Source organism: Prinia subflava, chromosome 9 (assembly GCF_021018805.1).
Source record: "Prinia subflava isolate CZ2003 ecotype Zambia chromosome 9, Cam_Psub_1.2, whole genome shotgun sequence".
Classification (NCBI taxonomy): Eukaryota; Metazoa; Chordata; class Aves; order Passeriformes; family Cisticolidae; genus Prinia; species Prinia subflava.
Genome location: NC_086255.1, coordinates 18,166,498 through 18,183,691, shown reverse-complemented (window position 1 = coordinate 18,183,691; position 17,194 = coordinate 18,166,498). Strand labels below are relative to the sequence as shown.

The 17,194-nt window shown below is 41.0% G+C and overlaps 1 protein-coding gene across 1 annotated transcript; it reads left to right on the top strand.

Moving 5' to 3' along the window:
• Positions 1-3,234: 3,234 nt before the first annotated feature.
• NPY4R2 (neuropeptide Y receptor Y4-2) lies at positions 3,235-16,677 on the top strand. The gene is made up of 2 exons (XM_063405722.1): positions 3,235-3,409; positions 9,047-16,677. Exon 2 carries the CDS (start codon positions 9,163-9,165, stop codon positions 10,294-10,296), a length of 1,134 nt encoding a protein of 377 aa, XP_063261792.1. The 5' UTR covers positions 3,235-3,409; positions 9,047-9,162; the 3' UTR covers positions 10,297-16,677.
• The last annotated feature ends 517 nt before the right edge of the window (positions 16,678-17,194 follow it).

The following is a 17,194-nucleotide window of genomic DNA, read 5'->3' as shown; positions in this document are numbered from 1 at the left end:
CAAATTGAGGATGGCTGATAATGGTTGAAATAGCAATTCTGCTGCAGAAAGAGGTAGAGATTCTGACAAAATGAAGCCAAACCAAACTTCTGTGAAATACCTGCAAGGATGCCATGTAGCCCCGATAAACTTAGCATACACATGGACTATGTACTGTTCCATGGTACATTTTCTCCACATGCTTTTGTCATCAAGTGCCTAGTACTATTCTTTGTGGTTATTGTTTGCTCACTGTTTAGCAGTGCCAGAGAGAGCAGGACTCCAGATGCTGGAACACAATTAGATTTGCTAAATGTACTGTAGCAGAATTGGCCTCTGAAATGTCATGCTCAGATGAAAGAAGGACATAGAGTATCAGGGCTCCATCAAGGAAGGCTGATGTGGCTGAGGATCTGACACAAGAATGGTGGAGGAGACCCTCACAGCATCCAGAGTGCAGCTGTAACCGCACTGCTGTGACAATCCTGTCACTGCAAGGAAATGCTTAATTGCCCCCAGTGAATGTTGGTTGGCAGAGGCCTTGCTGTCACCATAACCTCTTGCAGGAAGGAGTTATTTGGCCAGAGCAGTGAGGACTGTTTCTTCATGCACCTGTACCCCGTGAAATGCATTGTCTCTGTGGAGACCATCTGTTTTAGTAACCAGCTGCAGAGCAAGCAGGACAGCGCTCCAGTGCCTTCTCATAACAGGAGCATGTGCTGTGAGTGGAGAATGGGACCAAGGCTTCTTATTGCTCTCTGGGAGCTGGGACAGCCCCATGCCACACTAGCTACTGTTTCTGTACCCCACCCCTATCAACAGCAGACGGGACTGGTCCATTAACAGAAGCTGAGTAGCAATAGTTGGGACTACAGGACTTCCACACTGTTTCCCAATGTGGAATTCCCATTATTCTGCACCCTCATACAGACATTCTTGTTCATTTTGCAAGTCCTAATGGGCTGGGATCCTCACCGAGACTCCCTCCAGACTATTGTCCAGTAGTCCCCACTGGAAGTGAACCATGGTCAGATCCAAACCAGCCAGCTCGAGCACCAGAACCCCTTCCAGCAAGGTGCTGAACCCAGACCCACCTGGGGAAATTTGCACCAGCACCTCTGTCTTGCTGTTCTCACCCCAGGGTAGCTGCAGTATTGTCCCCTCTGTGCCACAGACTGGCCAGCTGCTGCTGGGCAGCTCCAGCCCCATCACACCTCTTGGCTTACACTCAGAGGCTGCTCAATGCATGTAAGTCCCAGCTCCACTGATGTCTGCAGGGTTGGAATGACTCAGGTGCTGCTCCTACATCAGCTTATTAATAGAGAGCATTTTCACCCTGCACTTTGGATGTGATGTGGAAAGAACCTGTGTGCAACAGGAGTCCAGTGCAGGCCCCTTCACCTCACCAAGGTGGCCAGAACCTGGCTAGAGAAGTTCATCCTAAAAATCTGTTGAGTCCCAGATGACATCGCAAGATACTGGTGGCTAAGCCATTTCCTGATCTCTGGGCAGCAGAGCCCTGAGCAGTGTTTCAGGAGCAGTGATACAGCTGGCTTTTAGAAGAGAGCAGATGTTTATTTGCTAGTTTGCAAGCTCTGCCCAATTCTCTGAATTGAGAGAATGAAAGTGGCACAATATATCTTTAAATGTTTGGAAGGTGTGGAGGCAAGGCTGGCTGAGGAATGCTGCAGCTGAGGGGAACAGAAGAACAGCTCCACAAATCCAAATATCCCTCAGGAAAAGGCCTGTCTGTTTCTTAATGGTTTTCCTCCCCTTTCTTTAATGCTTTGAACAGCAGTACAAATAAACATACGATAAATAAATTAAGGAAGAAACAGAAGTGTACAGGCCAGCCAAATAAATAATTTCAGCTTCCCTGTCTCCAGTAAGATCGGAAGAATCTTCTGCTTCCTGCAAAGCTGGCCAGAAGCTCAAGATCTGTGTGGGCTGATGCTGTCTCATCCTGAGCACAGCCTGCATGTCCTTTTCCATGACCAGATCAGAAAGCTTGTCTCCTTCAGAGGTGCCTGGGTGAAGGGGAAATGTTGGGATGTGAGGTGCTGGTTCAAACTAGTTGGTAAATAAAGCTTCTGAAAAGGAGGCCGGAAAAAAATAAGTAACATAAAATAAGAAGCAGCTCAAGCAACCCCTGATTTAAAAATCATTAATTGTGGACAACTGTCCAGCTTACACCATTCATTATATATATTCCAGTTCTATGCTTCTCTGCACCATAAGGCATGAGAAATGCCAAAATACCCTGTATCCCTACTTCTGCTTTGATTATTTCTGGAATGATGAAAGCTGTCTGCTAAGCTATTGAAGTGGATGATCACATCTGTAATAGCTGTTACCAGAAAAAATGAAAGAAATAGTACACTATAAATGTAAAACTGTTTTCACTGTCAGTTTAGTACATATGAGCTTGCACTTACTTTGATATTGAAACATTTGATTTCTGTTAACATACTACATGCCTACAAATAAAAATACCTATTTGCTACAGCTGTTTATCACAACTTTAGAAGGGCTCCAGAACAGCATTAGCCACTGGACTAATTACCTACCTGACCACAGCTTAAAACCATTTTTGTATACAGACCAAAATTGGGTTATTCTGGTATAGCCGTTGGAAATGTTCTGTTTGTGTATTTTCCCAATGCAAGAGAAAAAATTGCAACTCTGACTTCTACCTTGGTTTTTGATGAGAAAGACTTGATTTTTGGGAAAAAAAAATCACAGAAATCTGGCACTTCTGCAAATCCTTCTGCCCCCTTTATTTCCACCTTTCTGAGTGCTCTTTCATGACTGAGTTCTTATCCTGAGTAACGGTGTGCCTCTTCCCCTTTCACAATCTAAGGACTTGTAGTGTGCACACTTCTAAAAGAAAATTTCAACATCTGTCTGTGATGGAATGGAAAATCTGAGAAAACTGGTACTGGCTTCTTGAGTACGAGGCAAAATTCTCTTTGGAGCCCTCCGAAAATCTTGTCTCAGCAAGAAGAACAGGATTAGGCTCTATGTCTGTATTTTGTCTCTTTGTTTTCTCTTGAGATCACACTGATGTGCAGCACGGAGGCACGCTGTGCTTCAGATACTTCACTGCTCTTTTCTGAAGCTGTTATTCTTCCCAAGTATCCCTAGAATTTGTATATTTATACAACAGCAGAGGGAGCCAGAACTTCAAAGTCAGACCAGAACCATAAAGCAGAATTCATTGGCTAAGTTGAAGGGAGGGAAGGACAGAGGGAAGGAGAGAGACGGGGAGAGGGAGAGAGATGCCATCCAAATTACCTACAGGAACAGCCAGCAGAGCTTCTCTCCTGGATTGCTAAGGCACAGAAGATCTTACTTCACTCCTACAACATTTCTGCCTTCTTCCAGAACAGAAATGTGCACCGACAGCAGTGATTCCCTCCATCAGTAACCGGTAAGAATTTTCTAAATTATTTGTTTCAGGTTGTCAAGAGCTCACATCTCCTTACTAAAGTTATCACCTGTTATTGTTGAAAAAGCAGATGACTATGTTTGATAAATGAAGACTGACTTGTCATGAAAGGCCCAACCCTTGTATCTACTGAGCAAAGCTTTGCAACCTTTTGGGGTGCAAGAGGGAGATGGCAGCTTCTTGGGGGCCTTTGCAGTTCAGTGTGCTCCCTGCCACTCTGTGCTGTGACAGAAAGAACCTTCCTGAGTGCCTCTGGTCGCTGGAAAACCCTTTTTACCTCCTAGTCCCTGAGATTTCTTGGTCCTCACACAACCAATGCAGCCTCAGACAGGACACAACACGACACATCACTCCCCACATATTCTGACTGACTGTCTGCTAAGGTGTCCACTGCAATGTTTTATGGATTCACAATTTCCCTTCGTAAAGATCACCTTTGTAAAAATGTATTCTTTTTCCTCTTGGGTAGCAAACACGTCACAAAGGCCACTACTCTAAAGAAATCAGGGACTAACTACCATTCTCCTGTCTGCTGATTTGCAATTCACATTTTACCTTTGTGAGCTGGCTCCATGTCTTTAGTAAGGTTGTTATGAATTGAACCAGAAAATAAGAAGCTGGAGTAAATGCTTTTACAAAATTTCTCTGCTTTCTACAGGACGAGAGAAGATTGATTCTTAACAGAATTTCATAAGCTCCAAAATATTTCCCTCTGCAAACATACAGACGTTAGAGGAGGGAAAAGAATTCACTTTCCTGGATATTTATGCCACCCCTGATGTTATAAACTTGTAATATGTTAATATACACAAGTTTTTCTATGCCCTAATTACGCAGGTTCTAGAAATTTTTATCCTATATCACTTTTCCAATGACCTTAGACAGTTTCTCCCAATATTTTTGCAATACAGAGTTAAAAAGAGGTGAAGAGTCTATCATTAACTTTTACTGTACCAAATCCCTTACGGATTTAACACTGTTGTGGGATGCCTGTGCAAACTCAGTGACATGTTTCCTCTTCTAGTTAAGTGTTGCTTTCCTATAATAAGGAAAGCTATAATAATAATAAGGGAAGCTATAATAATAGCTGACTTTTAACTTTTCTTTAGTATGTAAGGCTAAACAGGGTAAGCCTGCTTTACTGAGATAATGTCTCTGGCAGCTAAAAAGGGATACCACTGTCAGTCAGTCCCCCACTACCTCAATAAATATCTGTGATATGAATTCTGCCGTTCTGTTGAAACTTTCCATTGCTCCTCCTTTTATTTTTTTTCTATCAGACAAAAGACAGCTTTACTCCCAGTAACTGCTGTAACTCTTTAAGTAAGTGATACAATCACCATGTCTTTAGGAATTTCTTCTCTCAGAATGTCTTATGGACTGAAAGCAGCAGTTGTTTGAGCAATGAGTTAGGCTCAGAGGTAGATAAGCAAGTGCTTGTAAGTACCAGATAATGAAGCCAGACACTGCAAACACGTTTTTTCTTTGACTGCTGTCTGATGTGGAAATTGGCTCCCACTGTCCATCACAACTATGGAGACTGTTATTTGATTACAGGCAGTGGATGATCATGATCAGCTTTGCAAAAATGACCCACCATTTTCCAGAGGGCACATAGAGCATCTGAAGCAGTCCCCTGCTTTATCCTCCCTCCAGGAAAAAGTTTTTATAGGGATTTTCATAGGATGTCTTTGAGTCCAGGGGTCTCTCAAATGACCAGTCGTGCATTAACTGCGTGAAGCCACCTATGGTCTGGCAGTCTCCTTGAAACCCACTGAGGGTTTTATTTTCTTCCCTGACTCATTTCTGCAGAATTCTCTTTCCTTTGAGGAATTTCTCTGGGAAATACAGGATAAAACCTGGGGCAAGGCTTTTGAGCTGACAAGTGATAATTTGGTTTCTTCTTTTTGAGACAAGCTGAGTGATATTGGTTAGTTTAGAAGGCTGTGCTGTTCACCAAGGCAAACCCTTCAAACTATGCCTGCTCTTCTTCCTTGCTTCCAACACAAACAGAAGAGTGATAAATATCTACAAAAGATGTATGTGGAGAATTTAATTTACATCTGAAAACTCATTCTCTTCCGCCTTCCATATTCTGTTAATTTGCTGCAGACTTTTGTGACACTTGCTTTTTAGAGAAGCTGTCCCATGCTGCATTAATTAGAGAAGAAACTCTCATGAACATCTTAGTTTTGGTTACTGAGCTCTTTCCCAGTATTCATTAAGAGTCCTGAACAGGATTCCTCTTTCTTCTTTAAAAACAAATCAGCTAAAAAAAAGCAAAAATCTTTCCCCCTCTCCCCCTCAACAAACTGATTTAGGAGACATACTTCTTACTCCCACAAGCCAAGTAAGTATTGCTTCACTTTCTGGAGAAAAAAGCTGTTTTGTCTTAGACCGTAATCTCATTGCTATGTTTTCTGAGGTAATCAACAAACCTTCAATACATGAGGGGACTAACACCCCTGTTCCCACTGCACTGGTGATTTGCTGTTTTAGCTCACCTTAGATTGAAATGTCCAAACTGAATATGCACACATTGCTTTTTACTGCTCTTGGTTTAGAATAAACAGAATGGCAGCCAAACACCTTGAAAGTCAAACACTTCATTTGGGAGTGACTATTCCTGAGGATCTGCCACCCAAGGATACCATAATAGGATGCATAAGTGTCATGTCACTGCAATATTTATTTTTCTGCTTTTCTGGGGCTGCTTTTTACATTACGGTTGCTAGAACAAGAGTTAAGGAGCGCTACAGACATAGGTGAGCCATGCATAGACTTTTCCCAAGACTCCAGGTTGGCAAGTGGTTTAAAGCACCTCATAGTGCATCACAGGTTCCCTTGAGACACTGCACAACTCATGTTCCATCTCCCTGTCACATCCCCTTATCTGTGACAAGAGGGTGATAATTCCTCATGTACCTCTGGGCAGCACCAAGACTGAATGCCCAGGAAGTGTCTGCCAGTCACCTGGAGAGGGACACCAGAGGATGCAAGGTGTTAAAAGAGAGGGAGCTCCTGACCCACCAACACACATTGCAGAGCCTTCAGAGATGCTCTTATCCCCACCACACTCACCATCAGTGACAAACACACAGCCATGCTCAGTCTTTCCAGTTCTCTGGAAATGTGCTCCATAAACCTGTGGATCTGGCTTCTGCTTTCCAGGTGGCTCCCCCACTTTTTTTTTTCCGTTAGCATTATTAGTTTTCACTGATGCTTCAGCATGTCCAAAGTGTCTGGGACCCTTGAGAGGGCTTACTCTGTGGACACAGATGTTTGTAATAACTGCACATATTTTCATATTTTTCAAGCAACAAAAGAGAACCATGTGTTTGTTGTTGAGGATACTGTAGCTAAGGACATGAGGCTGGGACCATAGTAAAAAGCTCATGTGTTTTGTTTACAGCAAAATCTATTTGTCCTGTCCAAATGCCAGGACTTATCTCTTCTGATTGGTACAAAATAATATTGCAGGCTACTGATCCCTTTGCTCTGTTTCACTTGCAGCATCTCCACTGGCCAGCAATCCTCAAAAACAATGGGGCTGGTTGAAGGTTTTTTATTCTATATCCATTTTCACACTGAAAAAGACCGCCATACCCTCCCCATGTGTGAACATGGAATCCATACATCACCACTGTCTCTTTTTCTTCCAGTAAATGTATCAATCTGTTCACATGGATTGGGCAACAACACAAAAATGAGTGGACAGAAGGAGTCACACCTATATACTCAATTTGGAAATTTTCTTTTCCCCTCCTTAATTAAGATTTAAACTACTGAGAAAATGAAAGACTGTGAGAAAGAAAGGGCTACTATATTTTGCTTGTATGACTGTCTTGACTGCCTCAGATGGATATGGATAGATGACAGAAAGATAAAGAGAGATACAGTTAAATAAATCAACAGGTCTAGCAAAGTAACAAAAGAATTTACTGTACTCATTTACTTTTGCTGATCAAGCAGAACAATGATCCCAAAGCACCCTTTTATTTACTGCACACTATTTCTTTTTACAGTTCCTGAGAGGCAACGTCTCTAAAAACAATAAAATTCATAATGGGAAAGACAAGGCAAAGAAAAAGATATAGGATAGTGGGTGCTGTTTTGTACAGTACTGGTTATCTTTAGGCATGCAGTTGCAATAAATGCTACTCAGTTGAAGTGATAAGCTCACTGTACCATGTTATTTGTGTATTCGTACTTTGACCAGTTGGTTTTTTTCTGAATCTCAGATATTTTTCACCACCCCACAAATTTGTTTGAGTGATATTTTATCATTGAGGAAGGGTCATGCAGTGGTTAAATAGGGTCATTCCCCGAGTATTTATTTACTTTTCATACTACAAGCCTTTGTACAGCATGGAACTGCCTCTGGCCTGATGAGAACTCCCTGCAGAATTAGATTTTTTTTCTTTGATTCCTGGACACAGAGGATTTGGACTCGAGGGTCAGGATTATAAAGTAGCCTTTGCTATGGCTCACAGGAGTCATCTGGGAGAGTCGACGCAGTCCTGTGACTGAGATTTCCAAAAATATGCAGCACCAATTAACTCCATGGGTTCAGCTCCCTGAACCCCACTGAAAGTCCCAGCTCATGGCTTGCAGAGTGATTATGGAGCAGACCTATCTGTCTGTGCAGGAGCTCTATCTGGAGACAGAACATGCTTTTACAACAAACTTGTAAAAAAAAAAAAAAAGGCAAAATTATGCTAAGGGAGAATCAATAAAAATCTTCCCAGAAGGAACTAAAAGACACTATCAAAATCACTCACTCTTAAAGCCAAAATCAGGGAACTGGGCTGTGTTTCTGATAAACCCTGTCATGGTCACGTTAGGGGAGATATCAATGCTTCATGGGCATTGGAGTTCATCCGGAATGAGGAAGCAAAAAATTTGGACTGCAGTTCCCATGACCTATCACAGCTGTGTGAAGCTGGAAAATGTTGAAATTATTTTGAATTATTTTAGACTTTTAAAAAATTTTCCCATGATATCCCTCCAGAGAATGAGCCTGAATTTTTGCATGGTGATTGCCTCGCACAAATGTGAGTTCTGGCTGCAATTACAAATGCATTTCACAGAAGATATTTTGATGTTGGCTTTGTGCACCTAATATGACCTGCTTTGATAGCACATTGATAATTAGCTCAGCTGAAGGTAAATGCAGCCTCACAATGTTCTCTGCCCAGTTTTGGATCAAAAATCTGCAAAATTCTGGAAAATTTGGAATTTGGATCAATTCTGCAAAACCAGAAATGTACACAATTTTAATCCTGGGTGGTTTTGATCCAGTTTTCTTGTATCACCACTCTACTGCATTTGTGATGTTCAAGATACTGCACTGAGTGAAATAATGAAGTTAAGATGTTCTTAAATCCATGGGACAACCTCACAATGAATAAACATGGTCATAACTCTATTGAGTTGCACAGACTTTCATACCACAGTGTAGCAAAGGGCTCCATTTTATGATCTAATAAACTATGTAAGAGGGAGCTGCAGAATATACACAGAATCCCTGGCATTTACTTCCCTGTCTCCCTCCTTACCCATTTGATTAATTTCTTGCAGCATAACTAAACATATTTTTTCTTTTCCTCTCCTTCGCAGATATACCCAGACCTTCCACAGCCAGACAGAACAGATATAACGCTTTTAGGCTGGCTCCAGAAGACTCAGACTGTGTTTGACTACTACCCTTTTGGATAAATATTTTGGGATTCAGGATGAATAAGACAAGGGCTGTTAATGATGTTTTTCATTTCCTGATCAGCAAGAACTGGAGTTCAAACCGAAGCTTTCCTATGAACATTTCTAATCAGTGCATGAACATCACCGACCTTACTGTCTTTCTAGCCACCTCCTACAGCTTGGAGACTGTTCTGGGCATTGTGGGAAACATCTGCCTGATTGCTGTCATTGCCAGGCAGAAGGAAAAGGCCAATGTCACCAATATCCTCATTTCCAACTTAATAATTTCAGACTTGTTTATGTGTCTTGTCTGCCTGCCTTTCACCGTTGTTTACACCATGATGGACTACTGGATATTTGGAGAAGTCATGTGCAAAATGACCTCTTTCACTCAGTGCACAACTGTGACAGTGTCAATCCTTTCCCTTGTCCTTATTGCTCTGGAAAGACACCAGCTCATCATAAACCCAACTGGCTGGAGGCCAAACACCTCCCAGGCCTACCTAGGAATTGGAGTGATCTGGACTTTAGCATGTCTCATGTCCCTACCCTTTTTGACCACATCCATCTTGTCTAATGAGTTGTATGAGCAGCTCTCACACTTCATGAATTTTTCTACTGATAAGGCAATATGTATCAACTCGTGGCCTTCTGAGCAGCACAAACTTATCTACACTACCATCTTACTGCTCTTGCAGTATTGCATCCCTCTGTTCTTCATTATCCTGTGCTACCTGCGCATCTACTTACGCCTGCAGAAGAGGAAGGACATGTTTGAGAAGAGCGAGTACAGCAACCGAGCAGTCCAGCTGAGAAGGATAAACATTTTGTTAGCATCCATGGTTGCTGCTTTTGCTGTTTGCTGGCTACCACTGCATGTTTTCAACACCATCGTGGACTGGAATTACAAAATCATTTCGCCTTGCCACCACAACCTGATCTTCTCATTGTGCCACCTGGTAGCTATGGCTTCCACCTGTGTCAACCCTGTTATCTATGGTTTCCTGAACAGCAACTTCAAAAAAGAGGTGAAGTCACTGATTCTGAGCTGCCAGCATAGTTCAGTCACTGCCTCAATGGAGGAATATGATCATTTGCCTTTATCCACCATGCAGACTGAAATTTCCAAGGGGTCACTGATGTTGAACTGCAGGCACAATTCTATCTAATGAGCAGAAAACATTTCAGAAGGGTGCACTGACACCACACACCAATTATTACCTGTGGGTATATAAAGCAACTGGTGATGCCACAGCTGGAATGTGAACAGGAGCCCATCACTTCCTGATTTTTGGAAGAACAAGCAAAGTTAACATTGTAAATGTTCACAGTTGCTGCTGTGGTGCACAAGTTTTTCGTGTCAATGAGGCGGTACGGACACTGAGGAGCCTGGGCTGATGTAGAAGCAGCTGCTCTAAGATCAGTAACTAAACTGTGGCTGCACAGAGGCTGACATGGGGTTCATCAGTGAAACTCATATCTCTACCATGGCTGCAGTAGAAAAACAGAGTTCCAGTTTCAGCACTGCAGGCTGCCAAAAGTTGTGTTGGAGAAGACTCTCTCAGTTTTTCAGTATTAGTAAGATTTTTATGCACAGCTGACACACCAGTGGAACAGAGATATGTAAATATCAAATTTTTCTTTGCTTTATCACCTCTCACAACTCATAAAGTAACAGTAATCTTTCAGATCTTCACATAAAACAACTACCTGTTTCTATGAAACTTCACTTCTGCCATAGGCTTGAGAATAGTCATTGCCTCTGCAAGGAGGGACAAGGAACAGTGACCCTGGTATGTAAAGAAGACAGTCACAGATGAGAGATGGCAGCAAATGAAAATGATATTCAATGGATTAAACTCAAAATGCACTGAGATGATACTGAGAACTATTTTTAAGCACATGAAAAACAGTTGTAGATCTACATGGAAATGAGTCTGGTTGAATTTCTAGGTCCAGCTGTTGTCAACCACAAAGCTCTGCAATGCTAGAACTTCAAGCCATGATGGTACAAGATGGCCAGATTACAGGAGTTGTTCCAGGACTAGGAAGCAACATGACATTCTGTTTCAGCGTCTTCTTGGTACTTTAATTGCAAAGTATCTAGTTCAGAAGGTCAGAATGAATATGAAAATCTGTTTGTGGAAATCATGTGTTTCCAGAGTGTATACACTTCCAAAGAAATAAGCATACGAGTGGAGAATTTCAGTTTTCTTAAAAAATAAAACCTGGTGTCAGATATCAGTCCCACTCACCGGCATCAGCAACAGAGGTAAAGCTGAAATCTCAGCAAATCAATAGAAGGTCAATGAAAATACACAGGTGGAATCCAGGTCAGGCTGAAGCCAAGCCACATGTAAACAGGTAGCAGTATCAATTGTTCTAGTAAAATGAAGGTCCTATTTTTTCACAACTGTATTATTTGTAGCCTTTGTTCATGAAACCTACAAATTATAAACTCATTTTAACCTCTGGAGCCAGAGAAATTGCTCAGTGACAACTGAGAAACCAAGGCATGCCCAAGAAGGCCATGCTGAGGTACAGATTTAAAAAAAAAAACAAACCAAAACAGGTAGCAAGTGCAAAAAGGAGACCACCCAGTTCAATGCTACTGAAACATTGAAGCATGTTCTGTCCTGATTTGCTAAACTGACCTTAGCAGAAGACTGGACTAGGTGCTCAGCTGAGACAATTTCCAACATGAATTGTGCTATGATAAGCAGTTGTTACTTGTTGCAGTCAATAGGTTTGCATGGAGCTGAAGATATCCAGTGTACAGTTATGCAAACAACTAGAAATTCCTTAGTTGGCAGATCTCTGATTAGCCACACTGGTATAAAGATAGGTGAGGAATAGTCTTCTTCCCATGCTGTGACCTGACGGGAATATGGATGCTGAGGACAAGAGCTAAGCCCTCTGTTATAAGGCAGCAAGAGCTACCAGTAAATATGGGATTATATCCCCAGCTGGCAGAAATAAAAGTTAACCCCTTGCCATGAGCTGGTGCACAGATTTCAGTGGTAAAACTTGAAGTTTGCCCTTCAATTCTTGTGTGCAGAATGTTACAGAAGAAGCTTTTTTGATGCAGTAATTCTGGCCTGAACCTGTATATCTTAGAGACTTTGTGTGTGATTACCTTTTGTATCTTCCTCAACTATATAGCAAGACATTTTTTCTTTTTTCAAATGGATTCCAGCTTTTTTTTTTTTTTCTTTTTTATTTTTTCCTTTTTTACTTGCTATGCCTTGCTGAGAAGTTGTTTCTCTTGATTAGTTTGCATGCAATGTGATTTCTAGACTGGACATTGAGTCTACTAGAAACACAGAACAAGAGGACTCTTATTTTATCTTAGATGCATCTTGAAATTTGCTGCTGTAGCCAAACCCACCATGGGATGCTGAGTCGCACAAAATACAGTAGCTCCTCCTAATTAGTGTGAGTTATACCAAAACTGTGCTATATAACTTCAGAGCTTAAATACTGTTTCAGCTTTGTCATTGTTTTGCATGTAGAATCAATTTAAGTAATTGAGTAATCCTGCCTGTTTTTGCACTTGTTAGAGTTCTAGCATTTAGCTAGCTAAGGTGTCTGTAAAACTATTGTAAGAATACTCTGCTAAACACCAACACAGAAAATTACATGGTCTTAGGTATGTAACTTTTCAAGCATCAGTGTCTTAAATGGAAACAGATATCTTCAGCATTTGCACTTCCATGAACCTGTCTTTGTCACCAGTTCTAAGGGAAAACATTTGGTAAAGCACTTACAGTGTATCAGAGACCTGCCACTAGAGCTGTGCACTGGCACTGTGCATCAGATCCCAGTTCTTCCTGCAAAGGATAGAAATATGAGCGAGATCTGACACTCTGTTTAACTGTAATTTATGTGGCCATTTGTTTCCATGAACACAAGTGGATACGTAAAACAAGCAGATCCAGCTTTACACTAACACTGACAAACACAAACGGATGTTATTTTCTCTTGTGATTAAGCAAAGTGTCAAGTTTAGAGTCAACTGCTGTTTATTGCTAACTGACTTTGGACTGGATAAACCACAGGGTTTAAACACTAAAATCCACCAAACTGCACCCATACATCTAACTGCAAAAAATCAGATCCTCAGATCTCCCAACCAGCAGCAGTCTATCCATCTACTTACCATCCTGACATACATGTTTTTCAACCCCTACAATTTCCTAAGTAACTAAATAAAATTTAAAGAAAACCCGGAAAAATAAATATATGTAGGTACCAAAGGACTGAATGTGTAACAGGAAAGGTGCCTGTACCAATTCTTCATTTTGTGCATACACCAAGGCTTATGCTGCTGTGCACAAATGCAGTAGAGGATACTGCCCTCTTCGTTTTTAAAAACTGCTGTAGCAACTGTTCTCTGTTCCCTTTGAAGGCAAAGTCACAAGTCTGGGTGCAATTATGCCTACATATTTGAAAGGGACATTTTATTTGTCACTTTGAGGCTTCATGCAGCCAAGGGTGGCTAGGTTTCTTCAGTACCAGCAGAAGGTAACAGAACAGAGAAAGCTTACACACCTCTTATCCATCTGTAAATAACAGATACTGTTCATGTGTAAGAAGCATTGAGCATTCTTGTGTTCATTGTATACAGTGATGGTTTTGGGTATACTCTAAAGTTCTGCTACTGAGTCGCAAAAGCATTGTTGGAGAAATAGGCAGGAGAAGTGCAAACCACGAGTTCCTACAATTTTAAGACCTTACACTGCCTTTTTAAAAAAAATTTTTTCATAATCTTGCCTCTTGTGACACATTACAAGAAGACAGTAAGGTTTTCAGAGCAAGAGAACAACTTATTTCTGTGATATAAGTAGCACACTACAGGGAAACTTATAATAACAAATAAAGTAATATTGTCTGTGTCACTTCTCTGTGCCTGCTTCTGTAAAATAATGTAATAGTCTTCATAGTATAAAATACATAAGATTTAGTCCTCAACTAGTGTTTATCAAGAGAAAACAAATGTATGGTGTGATAAGAGCCACTGATATGTGAAGGATTAATAATTTGACACATTATTCTGAAGGACAATGGTACAGTGCAGCCAACAAGGGAGGACAGGCAAGTACCAAAAATTCAACATGGAACCTTGGAATATTCTGATGCCAGAACTCAAACCATCTTCGCAGACTTTTCGGATTACACAGGAGCTGGGTCCTTCATGGCACAGTGTCCTGATCCCTGACCAGAACCACAGCCAGAAAGTAACTCACACTCTGAGATGAAAACCAGTGTGAGACATTTAACAGAATCTTACTGAACTTCATAAAATGCTTTGAGTGGGTTAAAAGGATTGGTAAGTTTCTCTGACCTGGGATACCTGGCCTGACAGCAAGTAAATCAAGGTACTGGAAATGACTGCAGATTGTGCTGTAAGCAGGTTTGGTTTACTACACTTGCACACTCAAGGGAAGAGTGCAACAGCAGCATCTGCCTGCACTGGTGGCATTGGCATAAACTGCTGCAGTGGTTGGCAGCAGCGTTGTGACAGCCATCAGTCATGTCTGCAGGGTAGGTGTGCTGTGTGCAAACACAGAGTGCACACACAGCTGAGGACTGACAGTCTGAGAGAGATTATTTATTGTGAAATAAGGTGTCATACCCTGAGGACCACTTCAGAGATCCTTTTGCTTTGACTCAAGTGTCTTCTCACAAGATCACCTGGCATTTCATTTTACAGTCCATTCTCTTCAGTTTCTTATTGATCAAACTCTGGCCTGGTTTTCATACCAGTATTAATTTCAATGTAAATTCAATGTAATTCCAATACTTAGCACAATGTGTAATCTGGGTTCATATTGTATGAGCATCAAAAACCACAGAACTTTTATGATCTTCCCTCCCTTTCTCAGTTTGCTCTATAAAGTCACTTCTTTGAACTCAGGAAGCCATAAGCCTGAGATTTATACTCCTGTACTATGCTTTTCCTGCCAGACAGTGCTCATTAGGCCTTAGTCAGAATTATTTTGTTGTCCTTCCAATAAATGCTTATATAAGCCCAGTAGCAGTGCAGAGATTTTAGGATGGAAACCTGTGTTGAAATTTAATTCCAGAGAGACCTGCCTTTATTTATTTATTTGTTTTCTTTTATTTTTTTGTTAGAGCTTTAGTTGATGACACCCACCTCCCCTTTATAAAACAATACTCAGTTAATAGTGCCATAGTTTCCATCCCATATGATAGAAAGTATTTTGTTCAATAGAAATTGCAACACAGATTACCACATACAATAATAAAAAAATAACCACGATATACATAAAATGATGGCATAATATTAATATGAATAAGTACTTTTAGTGGAATATCACAAGATGCAAACTGACAGTAGAGGGATGGATTTTCAGTCAAAAGGTATGCTAACAGAGAGCATGGAACTTGCACTGTAACTCTTTAAAATAGGACTAGGTTTTGTTCTTAAATTCCCAGATGAAAAATTCTGTCCTTGAATAAAGTAACTTCAGTTCATGAGTTGCTGTGTCCCTTATGCAGTCTATGGGAATATGAATTCTCCCATCGGGAGAGTGGGAGCCAATGGGCAAATACTTCATCATTCATAAGTATTTGTCTTGATTCCATTTCTACAAGGTGATTGCATGTAAAACACACTTGTCTGATGCCATGCCTTTAGTAAGCTAATGAGCATTGATTCATCTGCTTGATAGGCTGACTTAATAACTAAAATTAATGACATGCACCATATATAGCTTTATATTAAAGACAGATTGAAGAAAAGTTCCTGATGTCCTAAAGACCAATGTAACCACTTTCTGAAAGACCCCGCATTCACAGCAGAGAGCTGGAAAACACAGGAGAGCTATGGTCTTCTCAGCATGTGTGTTAAACTCAAAGGGATTCACACAGTCATGCAGAGACTTCTGTTTAAATGTACAAACACAAAGACTGCTCCAGGAGCACAACACACATGTACCCACCCCCAGGGCTATGTTTTGGGAAGGCTCCCAGGCTATAAAAATAGCAGGAGCTGGCTAGCAGTGTGGTTTCTAAAACACTGTGGTAAAGGTTTTTAGAGCTGGTGAAATGAGCTAATACCACCAGTCCATTTTGAATGCAGCCAGTGCTGCAATCTCAGGGAATTGAGGCGCGTGGTCCCGGTTGCGCAATGGCCTCTCGTAATAACCCGAATTTCCACAGGGCACCTCAGAAGCCCAACACGCGTATGACACAACACACAGGCATGCACAGCCTCACTCCGGGCAGGCTCATCTCCCTGAGCAGACAGAAAGGTCCTCTGTTAAACCTACAAGCTGCTAATACAGTTCCTCTGCCTCAGAAATAAATAGCCTGTGGAAGGTGGTTCTTGATAGGATGAATGTGTTTTCCATGCACTGCCAGGAAAAGCTTCATGGCGTTGTAGTTGCACTCAGCATCTGGGTGAGTTGCTTACAGACACCTCTAAATAAGGAGTATCTTCTTGTTTGTGGGAAGGAAGCAAGGAATTACTTGGCTGGAACCAAAAAAGTGTTCTACCTGTATTCAGAGCAACAGGCAAAGTATTTGCAAACAACCCCCTGATCCAGCACATGCTCAATTATTTGCACTGCAAAATGAATATATTACATTACAGATTTGCAAAGGTTAAGCTTTAAGTGAGGACAATTCGAGGTTTTGTGCTTCATACCATTTTCACTGATCAGTTTTCCACAAACCACAATTGGTTAGAATTACAATATGCAAAGCATTCCAGGATTAAAATATCATATCATAATATACATAAGATATATCATAAACACACAATTTCTCAGGATATGGGCCTTGAAACAAATGTACACAGTGCATTTTAAAAAGAAGTCCTTAAGAAAAAATTGTTTTTTTATTTTGAAAAATTTCAAACAACAACTAACAAGGAGAAAAAAAATAGTCCCTCATCCTACAAACAGGTTGAATGCAGTGAAAAAAAATTGTTTACTTCAAATTATGTGAGGAATAAGAGTGCTTTGGTGTTAAGTTTCCTACTGTGCTGTACTTCCTAGGTCAACACATTAGTTTCACTAGAAAGAACAAAAAGGAACAGTA